Here is a 25,325-nt window from a genome sequence, read left to right on the forward strand (position 1 = left end):
TTCATCTTTGCCGTAAAGCATTTCGGTGAAAAGTCGCTGAACCCTTCGAAGTCTCTAAGGCAGGCTACGACAACCGAATAACTTTCCATTTTCCAGAAATAACCTCTCCTAGAAGGATAAAACTGTTCCAAACAATTCGAGAGCTTTTAAAACAACCGAAAAACCTCTACAACCGCTGAAAGATTCTGTGAAATCCGCGTAAAGGGACAAAGTTCTCACCCTCTTCTAGCGGAACAAAGGTACTCTGATGACAAACAATTTCACGAAATGACAATTTATTGAATTCAACAACGTTCAGCCTTGTCATGGAAATACTTGAAAATATTGTACACCATTTATCTCTCTCTCGCGTATCTCTTAGCATTTCTCTATAGCTTTTCTGTATTTCGTCCTTTTTTAATTCATTTAATTTGTTTTTTATTCGAAGTTAGCAGCTAGACATTTTTGTAACTTCAATAACCTTTAACGAACTATAAAGCAACTTCGCTATCATCGATGATTAAATTTGGACGAGGAAATGTCTTCAGTCAGCAGCCATCGTTCCACAGTTCCCCATAATCGACGCTTCATTACTTTGGAGATCGTCAACGGCGAAGAAAAGATCATCTGCGACAAATCCCTTCCTTCCGCGTATTACACAGATCTTTCTTACGTTATCATTCTCCTGAATTCTTTCCTACAGGAATTTAATTCAGCGACGATCATCTTCGTCGCGTAATACCGAACTAATCTTGCAGAAAACGGCGCAGAAGCCGCGAACAACAAACAGCTCGAACAGTTTCAATCTTTCAAGTCGTAGTTCACGAAGAAGGCGAGATCCTTCCTTCGAATGGCGTACCTATCTGGCTTTTCGCAAAATTGAAGGCGTCTCGCGGTGGGCCAATTGAAAAACCGGTACGAGCGGTGCTGTGTCCGGACTTTTCCATTTAAATTTAAATCCGTGGCGGTGCGAGCGCGGGTCAACGCGCTCGTACTATGCCGTGCAATAGGAAACCTCGTTGCTGAAGCGGCTAGAAAATGCGGGGGAAATTGGCAGTCGGGTAAAGTCGCGCTACCGAATCACGAGAGCGTCGCTGAACGAGAATTGTTTAACGACTAGGGGATTTCTTTTCATGAAAATTCGAAAGGGGCGAAAGTTACTATTGTTAGATGATCTTTCTTAACCTTTGTGTAGCATAGTGAACTTCTGCATTGCCTACGCATTTTTGTTTCAGCTGCTTCAGGAAGCTGACTGTTTTTCGTTATTCACGCTTTCTGATGCGAAAGAAACTAACGTTATTCGATCGTAGATCTGAACTTTCTTCTAATGATTCGTATGTTAATAAAATTATGTTTGTCAAACTCCATCTCTAATATCTTTCATGACATGGGTTTACTTTTAAATTCAAAATCCAGTAAAGGTATGTCGACATCGCTTCGATATAGACGATTTTAACATACAGAAAGAAATGCAAATTCTGTCCTAATCAAAGTGCAAATTAACTTTAACACGGACCAGCCTAGGGAACGTGAATACCGCTTTCTCGTTTCGATCATTACCCTGCTCGTTTTCTTCGGGAAAGCTGCCCGTTCGTCGACGCATTAAAGTCTCGCATAATCGGATGCCAGCAGGCTTAACTGATCAGTGTCCATTACACGCTTCCAAAGGAGTAATCCGAGCAAAGTCAGCCATTATCGTTCACCGCGTTCTCGTTCTGTTTCGCTGAAGAGCTGCGAGCAGCTACTTATAGAGCGTTTTACAGACATTCCAACGGATGCGCGTGTTGCTTACAAAGCTACCTTCCTTGGTGGATACTATAGTTATACGTTGCTATTTCCTCGCAAAAGCGAATTTTTTTATGGATTTATGCAGCGTATTGCCCAGGTTGAATTTCCCGTTTTGTTCTCGATTCTAATCCAGCTTAGTTGACCCATTTTTGTGGCTGAATATGCAAATTTTTAGCTTGGCTTAGACCCCGAAACGTGGAAGTTTCTCATAACGAGCGGTTTCGATAGTATACTAAACATTACAATTGTTCGGTTTGAAAGAAACGTTCAACTTATTATCGTGAGTAGTTATCTTTTCAAAAAAGACAGATAGATAATCGGAATAACGAATGGAGCAATCGGCTCGATCGTTTCGATGGTAAACTTTACGCGCTTTCAAGTTTTCGCCGAAGCTCAAGTTTCTAGTTCGAGGGGTAATTAACAAACGGCGTTCTTATTCAAAGTGTAAAACATCGCAAGGTCGATTGTAGCTGTATGTAGCACACGGCCCGTATGTTCTTGCAACTTACGACGCGGCATTTAGAATGCAATTCTGCTGGAACGACGCTTCTTGCTTAGGAATGCGTTGCCAGGTAATTGCAGCATTAAACTGTCTAATTCTAAACACTGTTTTAGATCCCATTTCCATTTTACGCCGTTGTAAAGTCTTTGGAAGATGTATTTAATTATAGACCTGCTCCAATTAGCTTTGCAATTCCACACGATTTTTCTTCTATCGATCACAGCAATTTCATAACTGGAATCTTCATAGTTAGATATGCCAATTCTGTATTATACATGTACGAAATATTGATTAAATATACGGAAATATATTGACGAAATATGATTCGAGTAAATTGTTTTGAAATTGTCGATGTTCATTTTTGCCCGGAAAAACTTAATTTCATAAAACGACGGAAAAATTTAATTCCAGCTATTGTTTCAATTCGTCAACAGTAAATTGACCGATCGTGCTTGCAGTCGTGTGTTATTTAAAATCAATTTACTACTTACTCCTTTTCCGCATGGCTCGCGCTAAATAGAAACGGTTAGAATTAATCGAATTGATTAATCAATCTGAAACATTAATTCATTTGATTAAAACGTGAAAAAACGAACGATAATCTTTATGTAAAATTACTCACGTTGATTTCGTATTCGTTCTGAAACGTCGATGACATTTAATCTTCGCAAGTACGTTATATTTTATACCAAATTCCCATTTTACAAGCATTTCCTTGTCCCGTGAAATCTTTATTAAAACGTTATACACTCAAATTTTTTTACAATTTCTTTTTCCCAATTTCAGCTTAATTTAATGTACAGACATCTGTAGTATTTTGTATATAGCGTTCTGAACCGCTGAACCTTTTCTTACCCCATACAAATGTAGAATCGTATAGTATTTTTCTTAAAGCAGAATTCGTGATTTGTGATAAAAAGTTGCGGCAAAAAATTAATGGATTTTTCTTTCGATGTTTAAGGAGAGAAAGTCTTAAAGTCATTTAATCTAGCGGCTTATAAGGTGAATGAAAGAGGAAATGGCCACGTGCTGCACGTATACGACAGACGAACGAAAGGTTGCCGTAAGTGGCTATTACAAGAGCTCATAGCCTCGTTCTCGAACGTATGATCGAGTCCGGTGATTCGATTTCATTGGCGATTCGCCATGAAACTCGAAACGAACTCGCGACATCCGATTTACTTAGTATTGCCTTCGCATCCCTTGGCTTCGTTCCGCCTCTTGCAATTTTGTTTCGTCTTCCGGTGGATAAATGAATCGTAAATCCCTTTTCCGTTACCCTCCTCTTCCGTTCATTTTCCGCCTGTATACATTTATTATGAATTTAATATTCATATATATCGTTGTATATATCTACTCCGCGTGTTTACGTCTTCGTTTTAATAATTACGACGATACGAATGAACATGTCACACACGACGACGAGTAACCGCATACACGAGCAACGAAACATCCATCTTCAAGTTTACGATTATCAGGAAACAGTTTTAAGGCTATCGCAAAGCGGCTTATGCTTTGTGCAGAGGATTGTGGAACGTAGCGAAGTAATTTGTTTTCATGAAATATATGCACCGTAGACCGATTATGCATGCGCTTTACACAGCAACAGGTATGTTAGTCTCCAAATAATGCAGGTGGAAAACCCAACTCACTGGCGGTTCAAACGAATCTCATTTTCTCGCGTTCCTTTCTGCTGGGATTATCGTTGTCGATCTACAGTATTACGTTCTCGGCCACGTTGCCGTTGGAAATTGCAACGTGCAAATGAAACGTCACTGCTAATTCGTAATTTGTTATAGAGTGAAATTTTTATCGAGAAACCATCGGGGAAGTACAGCTCATCGAGTCTATTATTAGATATCAGTAGATATTATTTATTACTCATATTGAAAATACGAATCTTAACGAAGAAACGACAAATTCCCTTCGTCACGATATTCTCTGATTATTCTTGTAGAACGGATATCAACTATTGTATCATGAAATCCGACTAACTTACATCTATGAAACTCGAACGTGTCTTCATTCTAAATCACTCAGTGACGCTTGATATCCTCATCAATTAATCTAACGAGGAATCAATTTCAAGCTTGGTAAGAGCATGAAGGAATGCCTCCAGATGGTCGAATGAGTCAAAGAACGGATGAAACAGCGGTAAAATCTTCCGTACAATTTCGTCTTGGATAGTTTTAATTAAATAACGATTCGTTTTCCTCTCATTTCTAACATTTTCTCAATTCCTCGCCACAGTTCTGATAATGAAGTTTCTCGAAGGAATATTTTCGTCATTGTAACGTCATCGATCACGTGCCAACCAAAAATGGAATCGAAAGAAGAAATCGAGAACGGAATCGCCTGCGGCTTTCACGAGGAATCGAAGAAATTCATTTGCTCGCGACCGATCTGATACTCCAGGCTCTAAGGCGAGATCTTATTTCAAGTTAAAAAGGAAAAGAAAAGAAAAAAGAAATTTCACGCAGAAAAGCGAGAAGGAATCCGAATCTTCTTCGAGAATTCGGAGACAAACTAGATATAGTCGTACACTCGTTCCATTGCTTTTTCCCAAGATTATTTGAAACTTGTACGTCTCGTGATCTATACCACGAAAAAGTTTCCTCTTCTGTCCAAGAAAGAAATTTTAATGCGATACCACTACGCTAGCGTAGCATTGCCGTGTTTGGAAAGTCGACTGAGCGTAGAATGTTGCTTTATACAGGGTGAGGCACGTAAAACAGGTCATCTGAATATCTCGGCTGTTATTGGTGATAGAAAAAAAAATATATCAGATGAAACTTGCACGGCGTCGTGATACACAAATCGTTACACAAATCATAGATGGACGGATCTAGATGGAACGTGAAAATCTTCATTATTCCATTGAAAAAAACGAAGTTGACTTTCATATGACGTCTACGCTAATAAGAAACTATTTACATCGAATTACACGCTCCTTCACACCACGTGTAAATTTGGTTTGACATATCTGTTTCTATCACCGATAACAACCAAGATATTCAGATGACTTGTTTTAGTTACATCACCCTATATATGTATGTATCTAGCTGTTTCCATCTTTTTTACAGGAATTCTTACTCTGGAAGAGAGAACCTACATAAAATCCAAAGATTTACAAAAATGCACATTTTACGATCCATTAAAAGATTTCCACGTACAATGACATTTCTGTCACACTCGTTGAATAGAGGCCAGTTTCACACAATGAAGATCGTCGCATCCTTTTCAAACGATGTTCCCCCTTGGAGAAATGTATCTCGCAGCGTGGAGAACCGGAGCAAATATTTCTTTTATGCAAAACCGATTTAACGTGCTCTCTCGCGAGTTTCAGTGGCGGCGACGAAATGATATATCGGCCGTGAGCACGTTCGCAAGAAGAGAAAGCAAACAAATACGAACCGAACGCGTAATGTCAGTAGCGTTCATATTTGTTCCTCTCTCCATTTCTGGAACTCATGCGACCACCTATCTCATATTTCCGTTTTGCACTGCCCCGGGCCAGTTAGTTTGCATCTGTCATTTCAGAGACAGCCTTGCGAACCTTACGCGCGAAATTGATAGTTATTGAAGTCCTGCGAAATTGATGGTTATTTGGAGTTGCCTCTGTTTGATCGTCGCGACCCAACATCGCCTTTTTTTCAACCAAACTGTTGGCTCATGAATTTTAGCGGCTTTCGATCGCTTTATGGCTGAAATATTCGGTGAGGAACAGGTCGGTTTTCTTGTTTAGCTAAGAGGCTATGTACGTGTTGTTTTAATCTTTACAGTTTGTGTAAAGAACGCGTAATACAAGGGTTTATCAAAGCCCAAAGCAATTATCGAGATTTAGACAACATTTCAAGTCACTTTACACCGATACCTGGCAAACATTCAAATTACAAACAAGCTTCGAAACGTTAGAGCGTGTCTCGCGATGTGCACGGGAATAGATGTACCGAAAAGGGTAATAGGATTTTCCAAGACGGTTCATACGCTTCTCAACCTAGCGAAGCGTGTTATCGCATTTAATTGTCAAAGAAAATCTTGAGTCAGTCCCGCAAGAAACATCTACGCGCGAGCAAAACTGTTTGAGAAGCTTAGGTTCGCTGAATGTCGCTTTCTCCTTGTTTCGCTTTGTTTCATTATCCGGAAGTGTGTTTTACCCTTTCCCTTGGTCCTGAATCAGTTAACGTTAATATATGATATGGAATATTTTTACAAAGTCCACCGTCAAACATGTTTTCGATCTACGACAAATTGAACATTTGATCACATGCAGATGTCGAGTGCTTTGCGCTTTCTTGATGTTTCGTAGTAGCGATATCTTCTTTAGCTATTTGTAAGAATATAGAGTTTCGAGTTAGAGAATGAAATTGCAATCATCGCACGAGTGGCCTGCAAGTTTATCACGTGCTATTACAATATCGCCTACCTCTCTTTTGGATACTCATTGCAATAGGAACATGATAGACATTAATTGAAATGTTATCCTGTAAGTCGTGTAATGGGGCCCCTTCTACCAATGAGATCCAATTAGTTGGCCGTTTATTGAATTAAATGGCGAAGCAGTTCCATTATCTCACACACGGGAGTTACATTTTGTAAGCGCATTATGTACAGAATAGCCCGGTTATAACCTGATTATTTTATAACATTTTAACATTATCTACAAGAAGCCAAATATCGACAGTAATTACTTTTAATTCATTAGAGTTCTCTCTTGTTTACTTATTCACACTCTATCTGTTTAGCCCACAAATACTATTACGTTATAACATCCGTTAAACATTCTCTTAAATATAATAAAATTGACTATTCAAAATAAAATATGCATGAAACAATTAAGATAATGAAATGAATGTACATTATACGTATGTTGCTTTTATATGAGAAAGAAAGAACAAGATAGAACGGCGAATTATTTATCTCCTGAACGAGATCGTTTTCGAGTTTTCTCATCGCGGCCGCGATAATCGCTATCAGAAGGTGATGTGAGAGTTTCTCAAAGTGATTGGTCGTGGAAAGAAAACCACGAGAAAAGTTATCCTTGGTCAGAAAATTTGGAGCTCGCAGGGAAAGTTCCTGCGTCGAATTGGCGAGAGTTCTCCGGGAAAAGACTCTTGTAATCCACGGCTAAAGTGAAAATTGACGTTGCGAATGGAGCCCATTTATTTTCTAACAGAAACGAAATTCGACTGGAAGACCGTTTCGGAAGATTTGCCAAACCCTTCTTATTGATATCGTCGATCTATAGCCGAAATGTACGAGGAAGAAAGTATTTTGGCTTTTGTTTTCTGCATTCAGAAGTTGATCGAAGTTCGTTAGGCAACTCGGTACTTTTTTCTCGTTTGGAAACATTTTTTTCGAATGCATTTTTTAGTTCCCATTCGTAAATTTCATTGTGGATATAGCACACTGGAAAGCGTAAATTTATGCTCGATGCTATTGAAACGGCAGGTAATGCGCGCAATTGAAGGGAAAGCGATCCACTCGGTTCCAATTTGAACAAAGAGAAAAACCGTGTAAGCTCGAATCAAATCACGTTGAATCGACCGGCCAAATGAAATTCCAACGAATCCTGGCGAAATCGACGGAATGTCGTTGCTATAAAGGACCAATAAATTTTTTCCAAGAGCATTTCGTGAGAATGTATCGTATATTGGACGTGAAAAACACTGTTTCGACATGCCAATTATTTCTACCCAAAAAATCGCCAGAATCGTCATCGTGATACAATGAATGCAATCAAAGAGGAGAAACGAAAACACAGAGTTTGTTTCTAATGCTACATACAGGCAGTCCCAGGACACGGTTTCAGCAACGTTCAATTTAAGATTTTTTAGCTAAATTGTTCTAATATCGTTTAAATATCTGTCTTACTTAACATCTATGGTAATTAGTGATGATATTAATGCCATAACTCATGGTATATTATAGTGTAAGTCGTCGTAAAATGTAAGTAACAGCGAAAAACAGATTTCCGCTACCAATCTATTATCCTCATCTATTTCTTTGAGAATAAAAATTTTCAATTCGATATAATTCTTCATTCGATTTCATATGACATAAACTGAAGAAGCGCTCGAAATTATGAAGTAGTAAGTAAATATTAGACACCAGTAATTAATATTATAATTATTGTTGTAATCATTTACAAGTTAGTCTTTCGATGAATCTAGACATTTCCCGGAGGTATGTTTCTCATAACGGATATTCATGATTGGCAATAATGATACACCGACATTCCAGTTATTTACCCAGAGCGCGTATAATTATGCATGACTTTTACCTATAATTTCATCTGCAATATAAATACTCTTACAATTTTGATGAGTGAATCGCGGCTGTGTGGCAATCAATATCGGGATCAATGCAATTCTGACGGTACTAAAACAATGGCAGACTAAATATATCCTGTTAAATAACAAACTTTACCATTTCCATTACTTTCAGATTTATTCTTCTCCTCTTTATTCGTTATTTCCATTTGTGCTCTTAAAAAAGATATATAGAAGTAATATAGAAATAAACCGTGATCGTGTAAGGCATACGAAACTTTCAGGCAACAATGCCCTGTTAAAGGCCAGACACCTTGCTTTACAATATCGAGTATCTGCAACGACTGTTAATCTAACATCATTTTGCGTTAAGTCGACATAAAATCGATCAACGCCGATTGCCACAGTCGCAGCACGCGATTAAGTCAAGAGTTCGTTTGTTCTCCTACGGGAGACGCGCAAACGCAAATTTAATTTCCCAAGATTAATATCCAGCAATATTGCGAACGTATACCTGCCGCATCCATTTCTTTATTTTCCATCCTATCTCCGGAAAATAACAGTCTGTTGCCTGTTCGTTTAACGATGCAGAGTTTTAAACTCATTTCAAAGTTTACTTCATCCAGTCTGTACACGTAAGTTCGTTTGTAGTAATCCCATATCAAAGCTTGGAATCGTTCGGTCGGCAGGTATCTGGAGGCCGTCGACCGGGCCTGCGTTGTCTCTCGACGAGTCACACGCGCAATTCCGCCTCGCGGTCTCGCATCAGGGAGATTCACTCGTCCGTTGATATTTCAATTATTAAGCATGGACACGATCCTGCGAAGTCATCAGCCTGTGGATCATTAGACCAACTGATATTTCGATAATGAAAAGGGATTCTGATTGGACATTCGCTGTATACCGTGACGCGTAACGCTTCTCTGAGCGGCTTAATATACCATAAATGTTTGAAATTTCTTGATTGGAAATACTATTTTCTCGAAGTCTGGTTGGCTTTTTTTTAATGCGAGAGTGTTGATTTTTATCTATGCTTATGACAGGCGTAAAAAATACAAGAGGAAATCGATATCGAAACATTCAGAAACTGCAACAAGTGTATAGTAACTTATTTGGTAAATAATCCGCGAATATTTCATCTGGGCGAAAGTTTAAACAAACTGCCAGAGCTTCGTGAAAATAATGGCAAAGCGAAACGGAAACAAAGTTACTCGTCCGCAGTGACAGCAAATTATTACGAGTCCTCGACTCACAAAAAGCCACGCGAAACATGGCTGCAGGGTTACGCGTGTTGCAAGCATTCGCTATTCATTGTTCGACAAAAAATAACCGACATAAAGTCTCTTTCCCGTCGACGAATACGCGATTGATTTCAATTTATCGTGTGATTGAACAATAACCATAATATTATATTTCGAATCTCTTATAAAGCAAGCAGTTGTGAGGTCGTTTGAAAAGACCAGTTGAAATTCTCGTGTTCAATTGATTTTCGCTTTTATAACATTATCTCTCACGATATTCTGCAAATCTTTAAATTTCTTCTTTTTTTTCAACTTTCGGTACGTACAATATCAAAGTATTTTTTAAACACAATTATTTCGTGCATCAGTGGTTATACCTTGGATAATAATTATAATTCACATTCACCGACTCGACAGTAATTTTTCACATCTTACATAGTTGAGATTAATGTTATAAATATTAGTTGCAACAACAAGATACCAGAAACCTACTCAAAAAATGATAAGATATAATTATTGAATTTTTCTAAACAGCACTACACATGAAACGAGTTACTATGGATTACGTCGCTTAAGATTTCGACAGCGTCAGCTGTTCTGCAATAATACTGAACAACGAAATACAGTATCTAGCAGAAACTACACTTCCATAACAAAAACAACACAATATTTCTATGAATATAGTGGACGCTGCATTCTGTACGCTTCGTATCGTAGCTAACATTCGACTGGGCGATGAAACTTTATAAAAAAGCATTTCAACTGTGAATCAAAACAATTGCGCTTCATGTAGTGTACATATTGCATGACAGATCCACTGTCAATAAAACGCGCGACAATAGACACCAAACGCTTTGAAATGGAACAGAGAACTCTCTATGGGGAAAAAAATAAGTGACTATAATTACGTAAATAGTATACCTCAGTTTAAGTATAATAGCGGAAATAAAAGTTTTAGAATGTAGATTGTAATATATTGAAATTTCGATGAATGGTTCACATGGCATGTGAATAAATAAAATACTGCATTAGGAGAATTCTGCCAATTCATTAAATATGTATATAATGGATCAAAAGTATCGGAAAAATATATGGCTTTATGTTCTATAATTTATAACATATTCCCGAAACCGCAAATAGCAAAAACAGGTATTTACATTTCAATAAAATATTGTGCATATTTCACCAATAGTTAATATTACAACCATACAATAACGTAAATATAGTCAGCTGTGTGTTACACGTCATACTTCAGTATACATTCATTCTTTGCAAAAACCCGCTGTGCTCTGGGAACAGCAATAATTTTGTAATATTGAATATAGAATTGGCGTAATTTAACACGTACCATAGCACATAGACCACCAGTGACCCATTACATGTATTACTGGGTAACTTTAGTACCAATTTAATCATGTACTAAAACAAGAAATATTCAGAAGCGTCTTATTAATACGAACGACATTAATTGCATTCGTATAATTAATAATACTTGAATACTAATACCCGATCCTTACTAGTAATAACAAATAATCTAAAATTCAATCAACAAAAAATTTTGTTTTTCAAAGTTGTTCACATTCCGAAATCACAATGATCAATGCATGCAAAGAAATACATTACCATCCGAAGAAACTTTATATCGCGAAATTCATTTTTCAAGAAAAAATACACAACCTTACAGTAGCTGTCAAACAGGCGACAACTGTCCGCAGAGAAACATAATTATACCGTGTAGCAGCAAATCGATTTGTAAGAGAAGACTTAATCGCACACACGAGGGGAGAATAAAATTATGGTAAATTCTATGGCTGGCGTTTTCATAAAAATTTCTCCCTACCGTCGACACTGTAACCAACACGTGTACCAATCTCCTACGACTGGTGTTCGTGGTAAAAGTATAATAACCCAGCGTATATTGCCTAGCCGAGGAGAATAACGGGGAATTCAAGGTGTTACGTGCACCGCGCAATCCATATTTATCTTATGTATCTCGATTATAATAAGCGTCTACGAGGGCAACGAAAAACTCGAGGAAAATATTTTTCAACCGGCCAGCAACAGCCGATCTCTCAGTCGTATTTTGACTGAAATGGACTTCTACGAGACTATCATTATCAGATACTATCGCTCGCTTTTGACCTTTGTTGGTCGTATTTTTCGTATGGCCGATATAAACTAGACTTATTAATTTCTTTACTAATTAGAAAATCTTTATTTTCCACGAATTTGTTAAGCAAAAGAGCAAGATCGATCTATCGAAAAGCTACCTCCTCACCGACGTCGATTGAAATACGTGAAATTTGTCGTCAAGATCATTATTATGAATAATTTTTCCCATACGTGTAATGGACACCTATATTTTCGATTTCTTTTTTCGCGTAGAATCACCCCCTTTCCGCTTGTACCACCAGTTACCAACCACCCTGTATATAAAGGTATGTTCGGTAGATATCGCATGAAGTGTACTATCGATGTGTTATCTTCCTATAAATTTTAACGGGGCGTGTTAATATCTATCTATTAATATCCAATATCTATCTAATATCTATATCAATGTACATGATAATAAGAATTCCAGCCCACGTAACCGGGTCGCTTAGAGCTGTATAAATGGGCGATTTAAATCGTTAAGTAAAAAGTGGCGTTAAAAAACAGAGAAATGTCGAGTTGTCCTCATATGGTGTGTGCCCCATCAGTAAAATTGTCTAATGTACAATTTTGTGTAAAATATAGAGAGAAGATGCATATATGATACCAAACATACTTTAGTGTAGCTCGAGAACTAAAATAGGGCACCCATTCTATATATAGAGAAAAGCTGTTCAAACTTGATGATATATTTCAAGCTTATCGAAATGCAAGGCGGTGGCTTTTCGATAGGTTCATCAAGAACAATTTAATGAATTCCTTGTTTTTCGGATTCAAACATTCAGCTACTGTGGATACTGGTATTCGGCTCCAGTGAAGAGCCAAAAGTCGTTGCTATTTCTTATGCATAGACATACACTATAAGACGTATATAGAAAATACCTAACGAAATGTACACGAAAAAGAAACTTAACATAAATTTAAAAAACTTGAAAATATCTTGACATCAATTAAGTTACCAACAGCTAATTAAATGAAAACAATTTTCATTAAAGATGATACAAATTGGATTCTCCTACTTCGTATTTATATATTCTATACAAGAATAACCAAGGGGAAATTGAATGTGATCGTTCATCCAGCGAAATGATCTTCACGCTATCGTGAATTGTCGTAAACAGAATAGTGAAGTATAGTTGTAGCAGCTCGATACCGTGGACTAATTAAACCGAGGATATTGCGTAACTGTAATTACGTCCTAATTGTACGCGTTCTACACTGATACCGTACGATTTTGTCACGCACCGTGTTGTATTTCGTAACCACAATGCTTGTTGCGTTCGTAGTACGCGATTATCGTGTGTACTGTGCGTGTTCTACGAGATGCGCGGATTCACACTACCGGAAGAAGACATTGTTACTTTGTTACGGGGATTCGCTATCACTGTTTTAATTGACACCAATTAAACGTCTGATGGTATGAAACCGGTATTATCGTTTTCATCGTTGCACTTGTATCTCGATAATGCGACAGTATCGAGGACTGTCTAGCGCCAACGAAACTTTGCAATTGATAAAAATTTGCATATTATAAAGAAAAGATTCAATCTGGTTTCTTTCAGTGAATGAACATTTTTTCAAGATTTTATATGTGCAGTTTCTTTTACAGCAAATGAGGTCATAAAGTTTACGTATTTTTTACAACACAGAAAGGACGTGATTTGCATACTTTTAAAGTTCATGCACGCGCTGCTGCCGGAAGTGAACTATCTGTACTATCATCGATTGGTTAATAAGGCGACACGAAGTATTCTCGTATAACGAAGTTAGAAAAACCTATCTCCAAAGATAGCTATAACAATTTCAACAAATAACAAAAGTTTTGTTTGTCTATACGTATTTGAATTTGGAGGCCGATTAACAAAAATTGCATTCAATATTCATACAATTTTTTAATTACAAAGAACAGTAAATTTTTCATTTCGATAATTGGGAAATTATAATAAAATTGATTTGTATAATTAAAAAGTATTGTAGTTAATGTAAAGAAAGTATAGAAGATATCATGCCTGGAAATTGCATTAATCTTAGCGAAATGTTATTTCTGATCCGTTTCATTGAAGTGCGATTGATAGCTGCAATCCAGTTCGTTTATTCGGTTGATGAAACATTGTAAACTGATTTCGCTGTGCAAATGCTGCGTTTACACGTACCTATATATTTTTTTTCTTTTTTTATTCATGCTTCGTGTCGCACCTCTCACGGTGTTCAAATTTGATCAATTGTACTGTAATCGAATTGTTCATATAACATAGTATTTTTTTTTAACAACTCCATAAAAATAGAATTTTTATGAAACTTTCTTCTTCGTGCAGTTCTTTTCACAACTGGTTTGAATAACTAATATATTTACACAAATTTTACGAGGCAATTTCCAATTTTAAACATTTAACAAGTAATAATTTCTTTTTTTACTTTATAAACCATAAATATAGGTAACCATATAAACTACGTGATATTATGTCCTTACTTTATAGGTATTATGCATCATTATACAGAGTGAGCGAATAAAGAGTATTATCTAAAATAACTGGTTACCTGCTGGTTTTATCGAGAGAACGTTTTAAACAAATTATGTTACATTTCAAGGGAATCATCGGATGGATGCAATTTTATTCTTGTACATCTTATATTTTCTTAGGTATCAAGGTGACCTTTCGCTTTTTAAAATGGTATTGTATATTTTTTATAGCATTAGTCGATCCAGCCAGATATTCTCTACAAAAAGGTCTCAGAAAATATAAAATAATAGAAAATATAATTGCATCCATTCGACGAGTCCCTCGAAGTGCAATATAATTCATTCAAGACGTTTTTCGATAAAACCAATAGGTAACGAGCTATTTTAGATTTCAGACAGTACTTTTTATTGGCTCATCCTGTATATGTATATGTAACGTGAATGTATATATTTTGTGACACAGTTTCTTTAACGACTTTTAAAAACTTTAGACTTTCAGCCTGTACTCGACATGATAATGGAAACCAAATGGTAATCTTGTTCGCATATGCATATATATATATATAACACGAACAAAAGTATTGGCATACTCTTTAAAACAGAATAACTTTTTTAAAATTGGACCAAACGCTTGCAATTTTTTTTTTTTTTTTTAGAAGTTAGAAGGATTAGTTTATTGAATGACGTATAAAAAAAGTTTTGAACAAATTGAAATTGATCAGAATTGCGAAAAAAAAAAACAGTGAAGGCCACCTTTTACAACATTTTTATCTGAGCCTGAAATGAAAATTTAAAAAGTACACTTTATACATTTATGTTAATTGTATACATGATGAAAATTTCGTCGAAATCGGTGTATGCAGAAACAAGCAACAGGCATCGAAAGATGAATAAAAATGTAAATTTATTACAGTTATAGATCGAAAGTCGCAAAAAACTGCGATTTTTATCATTTTTAACCGTTTGTAGCTTACAGCAACATTTATCGATTTTAAGATAATTTGAAACTAACATAAATCCTCAAAGCGTGCTTTTTACATTTTCATTACAGGCTCAAATAAAAACGCTGTAAAAGGTGACCTTTACTGTTTTTTCGCGATTCCGATCAATTTCAATTTGTTCAAAACTTTGTTACGAGTCATTTGCTAAACTAATACTTCTAACTCCGGGGGAAAAAAGATTCGAGTCGTTTGATCCAATTTTAGAAAAGTTACTCTGTTTTAAAAAGCGCTGGAATACTTTCGTTCGTGACTGTATGTATACAGTATATTGCATGCAATTACAATAACCGAGCTACGTTATAAACGGGATGAATAATTTGTAATATACTGTTGTGGATGAAAGTGGGGCACATAATTCGTTTATCGCTGAAATAACTGTATTAACTTTCTTTGAGTTTCGACTGTAAGTTACATGCTGCTATAATTACACATTGTAAATGTGACTCCAAAACAAACGAAAGTTATTATCTTTATATCACATTTCGTATTATAAGTCCCGTTGCACATACGTGTATTCCGCAGTTCTTATAGAATAGAATAATGTTTCTGTAAAATTGAATTCTTATTCAGGAAGAGCTATCAAAAAGTATCGATGATCGATAAATCAAACGATACGACTGATCGTGACAGTCATTTCCACACAATCACGGGTCAGTGCGCAGCATTCATAATGTTTAATCGTGAATACAGAATTATCATGTCCATCTCACTTGCTTTTGTCGTTCGCATTAATATTCATTTAAGAGTCTTTTATAAACGAAATTAATACAAATAGCCAGTCGTTCTTGCACGATGCAATTATCGTAAAACGAATACGTATATTTCATACTGTAACATTAATGATGAAACAGACTTTTCGTGTAGTCACGTGTATTACAACCATTAATCAATTTAATCCTATAATTTTCCTCTTGTAATCGTTCCTGCTGCTCGGATTTCAATTAATTGATGCTGATATAATAAACTTTACATTGTTGAATTTAAATACAAAGTAAGAAACAAGATAATAGTTTTGACACCTTCTTGGAGTGGAATTTAATAAAGACTAGAGCAGTCTACGTGTTAGATGCACCAACTATGAGCGTTAAAAGTCGACTAAGGATTAGAGTACGCTCACTTAATTACGTATCTCTCTGGCCAACAACACAACGGCACTATAGGAACGTCATTCCATTAAACGAGAGAAATTAAATAAAACTTCCATGATTTTTCAGCCTTGAGCCTTTCTAGTAAGTAGGCTAGAGACAGAAAGTTTAGGAAATATTTTTTCGTTTACATAGTTACGGTTGAAATTGTGTTACGAACGTTGGCAATAGCAGGCTATATTATTAAATAAACAACTGAGAAATTACAAGCCAAAAGTGAAAAACTGTAGGAAACGTGTTAAGCTTCATTTGTTATCTCGTGTAAATTCCGAGATGCGATGAACTTTTTCGGAACTCACTGTTTCATTCTAAAATCGAAGATATGATGTTCCAATTACCAACTCCTTTCGCACGTATGGTCTTTTATTTTTCTTTTTCTCTTTAGAAACTTCAACTGTTAAATTAGCCTTGTATTTCGTGTCTGCGTTTAATATACATATATGTTAATATACGCAATTTAGAAATTTATACGTAATATAGTTATTTAACAAATCTGTTACATTTCGTAAAGTGTAATTAGCAAAATTAACCTGAACCTGTTCATATTTAGTCAGAAGAAGTATGTACTTCATTAAAGTAAAACGGACGTATAGTCGGGAAAGGGAATGTAGAGTATAAAATCTTACGTTAGGCGAACATTAGGCCATTTGTGCTAGAACTTTGGCAAGAATGGGACCAAGTGTAAGTACTGCGTAAGGGCTTCTATGTCTTGCTGTTCACACCATTTACCATCACCCTTATTTCTTCTTCACGATAGAGAAGAAGATTCTGTATACAGTTGTCATCAACCGCACTTCCACAGGGTTAAATATGCTGCGGTCCCGAATTTTTATATTTCAATCACGCTCTTGTTTCAACCAGCAACAAAATTTTTAACATTGTGAAATGAAATTTCACACACGTGCATAAAAGAAATTCGTTGACAATAAAAAGACACGATTGTTTCTGAAATGATCCAAAGAACGCAACAGTGTTAAATAAGACAGGCGTGTTGAAGTCACACAACTTTAATCGATCAATTATTTACGTTAAGTGAAATTGACACCGTTTTCTTTCTGTTTCAACTTCGTGTTTCACTTTAGTCAGATTTCTGATCTTCGAAATATCGTTAAATAAAAAAGCTTAAAGTTCCGACTGTTAAACATGGAATCTGCATATTTTTACTATCCCTACTTTTACTACGATTTCCACAGAAAAATGTCGGTCAATGGGTTAACTGTCACTCATTAATCTGTACGGTCAAATGCTGCGATTTAAAATGTCATAACGAAATGAAATAAAAAGGGAGGTAAAGAGAATTTTTTAAGGCACGTGATCCAAACCAGAATCGAGGTAATTATTATGAAGATTTGGTATCCTTTATATTATCTGTAAGATGACAATTGCTTTTTATATATCTTCCACTCAAAAAATTTTCGACGTTTTCACATACAGCTAACTTATTACGTTTCTAAGATATATAGCCTTAAGAGACAATAATTTCACGTAAATGATCCGTGTTTGAACTATTTGATGTTAATGACGTAAGTTAGTATCGCATTCGAATTACTGTGCGTATTCATATGGTTTGTACATTCGAGTGTTTTATGCAACTGCAATATTACAACACGACAGAGCGAAGACTAACGAGACATTGACGCTTCGTAAATTCTAGTTCATTAATTCCGTAACGTCACTATCTCACGCTCCAACATTCGAGTACCTCATTTATTCCGCAATACATCATTCCATGTTCCCCTTCAGCATAATCTGTTTCATTTCACAAAACTTTAGCATCTCATTTATTCGTATTCGCTAAATTTCAATGCTTTATCGCTCTCTGAATTCATGTACGCACGAACATAAATTTTCTGTTTTCAATTTCATCCTGATTTATGACATTCTTTCGTTATGATTTTGTAAATGTTGCGATTGCACTCTTGCTGTTTTCCAGCATAGACGCCGTCACCTTGATAACATCAGCGTAAACGTAGTATTATTCTGTAATGAAATCTACAGAACCGTTATTCCACTTGAAGGAGAATACTTTCTTCCATCAAAAGTACTTTTATCCAATTTTGCTTTGCATGTTATTTTGATCGTGACGATATATTTCGCTGCCATCGACTGGATTTTGCATGCAATTCTCGCGTAAATATGAAAAATTTGATCGATCATAAATATCGACAAATTAATGATATCTCCTGGGACTATTTCAAGCATAGATTCAAACGGCTGTCCAACGACGCCTCAGGCAGTTTCTCGAGCAAAGACATCTTGGTAAATTGGAACTGCAGATTTTATGAGCGGCTAGTTCGTTGCGTCGAATATTACGTACGAGCCATGGGATTAGATTGCGATACTTTCTGCGAGCGTATGGAAAATTTGCTGTTCAATACTAATACCATCGTTTAATTCATGTTGTACATTCGTGCAGCAAATGTGCGAGAGTTATGGTTTGAGAGTTTAAATTATTTCTCTCGATATTCATGCTAGTGATCTAACTTTATCGCATAAGTTTCATGCAAATCCTTCTACCTCTCTTTTATAAAATTTTCACTTCCCCTTCAATAATTTGTATGAACACATTGTGATCATTACATCATCATAAAGGACTTCTGTATAACTTTTCCAAATAAACGAACAATTTCGATATAGCACGACTTCCATTTGATTCCAGGAGAAATACGCGCGTTGCTGATTAACGATTGAACGATGAAGCGCAATCAACAAACTTTGCAGTTTATATGCAGAGATATTTGCGTTTCGCGTTGCTGATTCATGCACAGAGTACTGCGGATGTAACAATTCAAACAACGGTTGCGCAACTGTTAACGGCGACGCGTATAATATGCAGCAGAATGCTTAAGATGCGCTCGATGTTCGCGCCTTTTTGACAAATTAACGCCAGTGAAAAGCGAGAACGAACTTGTCATTTCGGCGATTCACGTCTCCGCGTACCCAGTCATGGTGCTTTTGCATATCTATTCGCCGGTTGATGGACACGAACGGAGAAAACTCGTATCTCTCTCCTTATCAGACGTAAATATATTCGTCCTCTCTCTCTTTTTATCTCTTTCTTTTTCTTTCCCTCGCCATTGTGAAATGTTGCACTCAATTTGTCACCTTCTTATACCCCATGTATCATTCACGTTTTCAAAGCACGTTTTGTCGTGTTCCTCAACCGCTGTCGTAATGACGATACAGTTGCGGAAATTATAACGGGACAGATATAATTTATATCTTTTTCTTCTATCGATAATTTTTTTTAGTACTTATGAAATAATTTTTAGTACTTTTTCACAATTTGGGAAAATTGTTTTCATGGAAATGCAATTAACGGAATTATTCATATATAAATGAAAGGATCCAATCCGAAGTTCGTAGTCAGACGCTTATTCTACTGCATGAGTTTAACGCTAAGGCGATTCTTACCTAATCATAAATAATTTTAAGTACATCGCGTCAAACGTGATATAATAAAATTATAAATACGAAATAAAAGAATCGTCGAAACAGTCCGACCCTTGTTTGAACACTTCCGCAAATGATTTTATCAAGTCCAACCTAGAAAGGTGCGTGCGACAAAAATGTGGAACCCGGCAGAATTCAATTAGTTTTTGTTAAACAAACAGCACAGCTTCAGTAACTTAAAAACAATCGATTCGTCCGATTCATTTACGGTATTTACGAGAATATACGTTCGTCTCTCGGTACCGTTTAAACAGCGCTTTTATTTGAGTGTACACGTTCGAAATAATAAATGATTGCACCGAGCGTAAATGTATCGAGCCGACAATTTTGCAGGTATTACGAAAGCTGGTACATGGCGCCGGCGCGAACGCAAAAACTCCCGGTGCTGCTGTTGCAGAAATGTATGGAGCCTAGCCGTTTATCAATCGCTAATCTTATCACCGCATCGCTGCAAATCTTTGCCACGGTAAAATTCGTTACCAACCCGTTATAAATCTGACCCGTATCTCAAAAGGGAGACCGTGCTGGATCTATCTCGCGTGCCTATTTTCTCTTTTGATCAACAAACGATCTATGAACGAAATCGAACACGATCTTTCGCGACTCAATGAAAATTTTACGCTACTTTTAGTTTTAAAAGATAGGAAGACATTCCAAGTTTCCTTCAATGAAATAATTGCAACAAAAAAAAAAAAAAAAAAAAAAAAGAAGGGAAAGTAACGAAAATCTCAACTCATACGAACATATGCGACAATGGGTCCAAAGTCGATCCAGTTCGGATTCTACGGTACCGCATTATTGATCTGGCAATATTTTCTATTCAAGATCGTTCAAACGTCGATATCTTACTTCTGTGAAACACTGACACGGTCATCCAGAATAGGAGTCGACGTTAAATCGGAAATTGCAACAGTCACTCGTAGCGAATGATTTACCGGATGTCAGATATCTTTTGCGTTACAGTCGGCTAAATTAAGTTTCACTTTAATAAACGCATTCGCCGGCATCGTCCGTTATGTACCTCCGTCTACTTGTCCATGGATATAAAATTCAGTAGAGAAAGAGTGGAAGAAACAGAAAAATAATTTGTTGGAGAACAAGCTACGCTATCTGCCTATGATTCATAGTATTTCTTTTATCATTTTACCTATAACATTTTAATACGATATTTATGTCTTTCGCTCGAATTTAGAAACATCATATTATATCGAGATATTTTCATTTAATAAATCAATGATTGCAGAAAATACAAAAAAAAAAGATCGTATAATGGCAACATTTTGGTCAGCACTCCAATCTGCCACTTGCCGATACAAGAGGAAAACCGTTGGTACAGTATTTACTTTCCCAACCCTTCTTTCATACGTGTAGCTTGAACGAATGTGAGTTCCTTTTTCAGCGCTCGCTTTTACGATTAAAAGTAATTTGAGATACAATTTCTAGAGAGATAAAATAATATTATCTGACTTAATTACTGATGCGTAAGATAAAACGAACGAAAAGGAAAAGAGAAAATTGAAAATCGAAATGGCCGAATAAAATGTTTTCACTGATATTAACTGACATCGTATCGTAATTCATAATTACTTTCAGTGGTAATTAGATGCTCGTGAAAAGAAATTTATTAAGAAGAAACGAGCAATTTTGTCAACGAATTTATTAATTTAAGTCGGAATTAATTAAATCTCATTAGACGAAAATTAATTTATTAAACAAAGAACACGTATCTCGTGGCTCTTCGAGCTGCTGGAGCACGTTAAACGCCATTAGATCGTGCTAAGGAATGTTAACGAAATAAACATTTTAGAGATGTACGCAACATAAGATGGAATCATTGATTTTCATTCATATAGATAAAAGGAATAAAAGGAATTTTTAGAAAATTAACATTTATCGTTTGTTTAAATTATTAATTATAGATAATGTAGACATTCCATTCCCCTTCGCGCGAAAAGCAAATGACACAAGAGACAATTGAACAAAATATAAATTAAATCATTATCACTGCAGTGACTGCGCACTGTGTTCTATCATAATTCCAGTTTTTTCAACAATTGAGAGAAACGTCGGGCGTGCGACAAACAAATGGAAATTAATTCTGTTGAACACATTGTTAATTAAAAATGGTTTGCTTATAAATTGTACTCGAGTTTACAATGGTTGCACATTGATTTAATTATATGTCCTTAATATCGCAAATTAATTGCGAGGGTACGTTAGATTGAAGCTTCGTTCATACGTTCTTTAGTACTCGATATAAGCTGTCGAAAATCTAGCAACCACAAACAACAAACAAAAGCTTAATTTTCACAACTGTCATTTCAAACAGCGAAATTTCACTACCACAAGCATATAGCGATGAAACATAGCATGTGAAATCGTTTCATCGTTCATCGTCGCCATCTCTATGCTTTATCTTATGTCTGCGACTACTACGATAGAACGAGAACTTTTTTCATATCTTGAGGAATGAAACGAATGAGCTCGCTAGATAATTTGCCAGATTCTTTCGCGAAGCAACGCCGAGGCGTGGCATATTAAATTTTGAAGCGACGTAAGTTACACAACAGCATGATGATCGCAATGGCGCCTTGTAGTTTCATCTCGAGCTACGAAATGCAAAGTGAATATACAATGCCAAACCTATTTATCTCTTCAACTTATATACAGATATTTTAATACTTTTTTTTACGACATTTTAATCAAATTTTAATTTAATTTTAATTTCGCGAGAAAATATTTCGACCATAATTTTATTGGATCAGTTGAAAATTTATCGAGCACCAGGTAAATCGCAAGATATGAACAGCGCGTATAGTTCGGTCGTAGCAATCGAGTTATTAATGGTGTTACGCGGGTTTAATTTATCCACGATATGGAAAGGAAGTGCGCGAGCGCAGATGCGTTTCGAATCTAATTATCTCCTAAAGTTGTGCGCTTTATAATACCATGTTAAATAGTTTATGATCGTATATGCGTATGTGAATATGAATGGCTTATCGAGCCGTTATCGATAATTCGCGGATAGCACGAAACAAGAAGTATTCTCTAACAAAGGTGAATTAAATGAGATTTCAATAGCAAAAGACAATAAGCTCTTTACTATTTAGTTTCGTCTCAATTTAGCGAATGAATTTCTCAGCCTGTTTGATTCCACATTTTCTTATGGCATTCGCCGATCGAAAAAAAGGCGTACAAACAATTAATACCTGTATAAGTCTATACCTGTTCGTCTCTTATACCTATACGCGTTTTCTTTAATCCCCTGTGCATTTTACCACAGCTTGTCGAAAGTTATCGAAAGCATAAAATATTAACCACTTACCTGAGGATAGTCTCCATCCTTCATCTGATAATCGAACACGTAGAAGTAGGTTTTAGGCAGCGGTTCCTTCTCGCTTTCCGGAATCGGTGCGATATGAGGATTATTCGGTTTCTTCGTGTGTCTTAGAGTAAATAGGTCGCCAGTTTGCACTAATGGCGCCACGAACTGAGCGTCGCTTAGTGCTTGGACACAGGCGTCCTTCGTATTCACTGGATGCTGCACCGTACGTTCCCAATCGGTGTATTCATTCACCACCTGATTCATCAACCAATAGTAATAATATGAAAAAGAATGTAAAATTAGAACGCCGTTGATTTCAAAGTTAACACATTAGTATTCTATTGCATTTGCGGTACAGCAACATTTCAAATTATAATCGCAGTCAAAAAGATATCTTCTATGTAAAAGCTAAACACAATTGGGAAGCCCTCTCCTTGCATTTCGTTTATAATATACAAAAATTACCAACGACTTTTATGAATGGTAAAAAAATGCAGTATCGTATTCGAAAGCCTTTGCGAAACGCATTCTACATTTGTTGCTGGATAGTATTCTTTTCTTTTTTTGTTACAGCAGTGCAACGCGATGTTTTTCGGAGGAAACCCAATCCTTTTTGTTATTTTCACAAATATCACAAATTCAGCTGGACCAGTTTAGAAACGCTTCTATAGTAACAGAAACATTCCCCTTCAACATGTATTATTTTTCCATATTGGAACCATATTTTGCATCGTATAATTTTCAACGTGTTGATTCGTTCGACGATTGAATTTACAAAAATTTGGCTTGAAACGTGAAATAGACTAAAAAAAGATCAAATTTTTCAACAGAGATATTTACCATCAATATTTTCACAAAACCATAAATATAGCGACGTGCTGGAATTTTCCACGCTAAAATTTGTCTCGAGCCCTCACATCGCTCGATACGGAATTTCGTCGCACAGTTAGCACACCACCCGTAAGTGGATAACAATTTATGATTACGAATAATCAGACAAGTGTACGCGATATACTTTTTGGACAGGGTTGGATGGTAGTTTCGCCACGAATGTGCAACGAATTATTCCCAGAGAGCGCTATGAAAATACACGCGAAATGGCCGTGAAATAATCTTCGGAATCGTTGGCTTATCGGAATATATGAAAAATGAACGATCACGAACCGTTAAACGCTTAATCGCGTATGCAAAATTGTTACGACCTTGTCTATAGGTCTTTTTATCCTTACTTTTTTATCACTGAATTTGAAGTGTAATTATAATAATAGGACGATTAATGAATAAGTCGATTATCATGCGATTAGAAGAAAAAATACCTTTAAGTAATTTAGGCGAGTACGAATTTCAAATAAACCATTATAATTGTAGAAAACAGGAGATAAATACAGGCCAGATTTCTCAATTTTTAAAAGCGATTTTAAAATTCAATCAAGAAAAACGAATTTATTCTTCTACCATGTAATCTTGAATTGATTTATCACAGTCGGTTTAATTATTAAAATCCACGTACCGTGTAAAATATTTCCGTGAGATGATACACGTACGCGTTCCTCACGTATGTCCTAATGATCCTGTCTCTCCTCTCACCCTCGAACCCTTGTTGTACGTCCTTCTCCGCGAATTTCCATAGTGCTTCGCTGGTAGTTACGCCAAATAACAAATCGTATTTGTTATTACTCGTGATCGGAGCACCGTGTTCGGCTTTCTTCGGCAGTGGCCTGCAACAAAATGAATTTATGTACCTTCTATGTACCTCTTTTATCTTTTCCTTCGTTGTATTTAGTTACGTGTGTTAACATTTATGTGTTTTAGCGACGTCATTTTTAATAACATTACGATCCGACGTAAAGAGTTCCGTTCATCGTTACGTCCAACGTTCGCAAAAAGGAAAAAAGTTGCACCGAACGCCTTGCGACACTGTTCCAACTGTTAGACATCGAATATGCTAATGGACTTTGTAGTACTAGCCTGGGTCATTTACAATCGCGTTAATGAATCGTACTGTAA

General features: G+C 36.2%; 1 protein-coding gene across 2 annotated transcripts in view; it reads right to left on the reverse strand.

Annotated features, from left to right (window-relative positions):
• Positions 1–25,325, reverse strand: part of LOC117204607 (neuroligin-4, X-linked) — a 261,586-nt gene that overhangs the window by 73,897 nt on the left and 162,364 nt on the right. For both annotated transcript variants that reach the window (XM_033442143.1, XM_033442144.1), the window contains exons 7-8: positions 24,829–25,036; positions 23,319–23,573 (exon numbers count right to left, since the gene is read on the reverse strand). In XM_033442143.1, coding sequence (XP_033298034.1) covers positions 23,319–23,573; positions 24,829–25,036 — 463 coding nt within the window. The remainder of the gene's footprint in view (positions 1–23,318; positions 23,574–24,828; positions 25,037–25,325) is intronic.

The sequence above is a fragment of the Bombus bifarius genome, unplaced genomic scaffold (genome assembly GCF_011952205.1).
Source record: "Bombus bifarius isolate JDL3187 unplaced genomic scaffold, Bbif_JDL3187 scf7180000007979, whole genome shotgun sequence".
In the NCBI taxonomy this organism is placed as follows: Eukaryota; Metazoa; Arthropoda; class Insecta; order Hymenoptera; family Apidae; genus Bombus; species Bombus bifarius.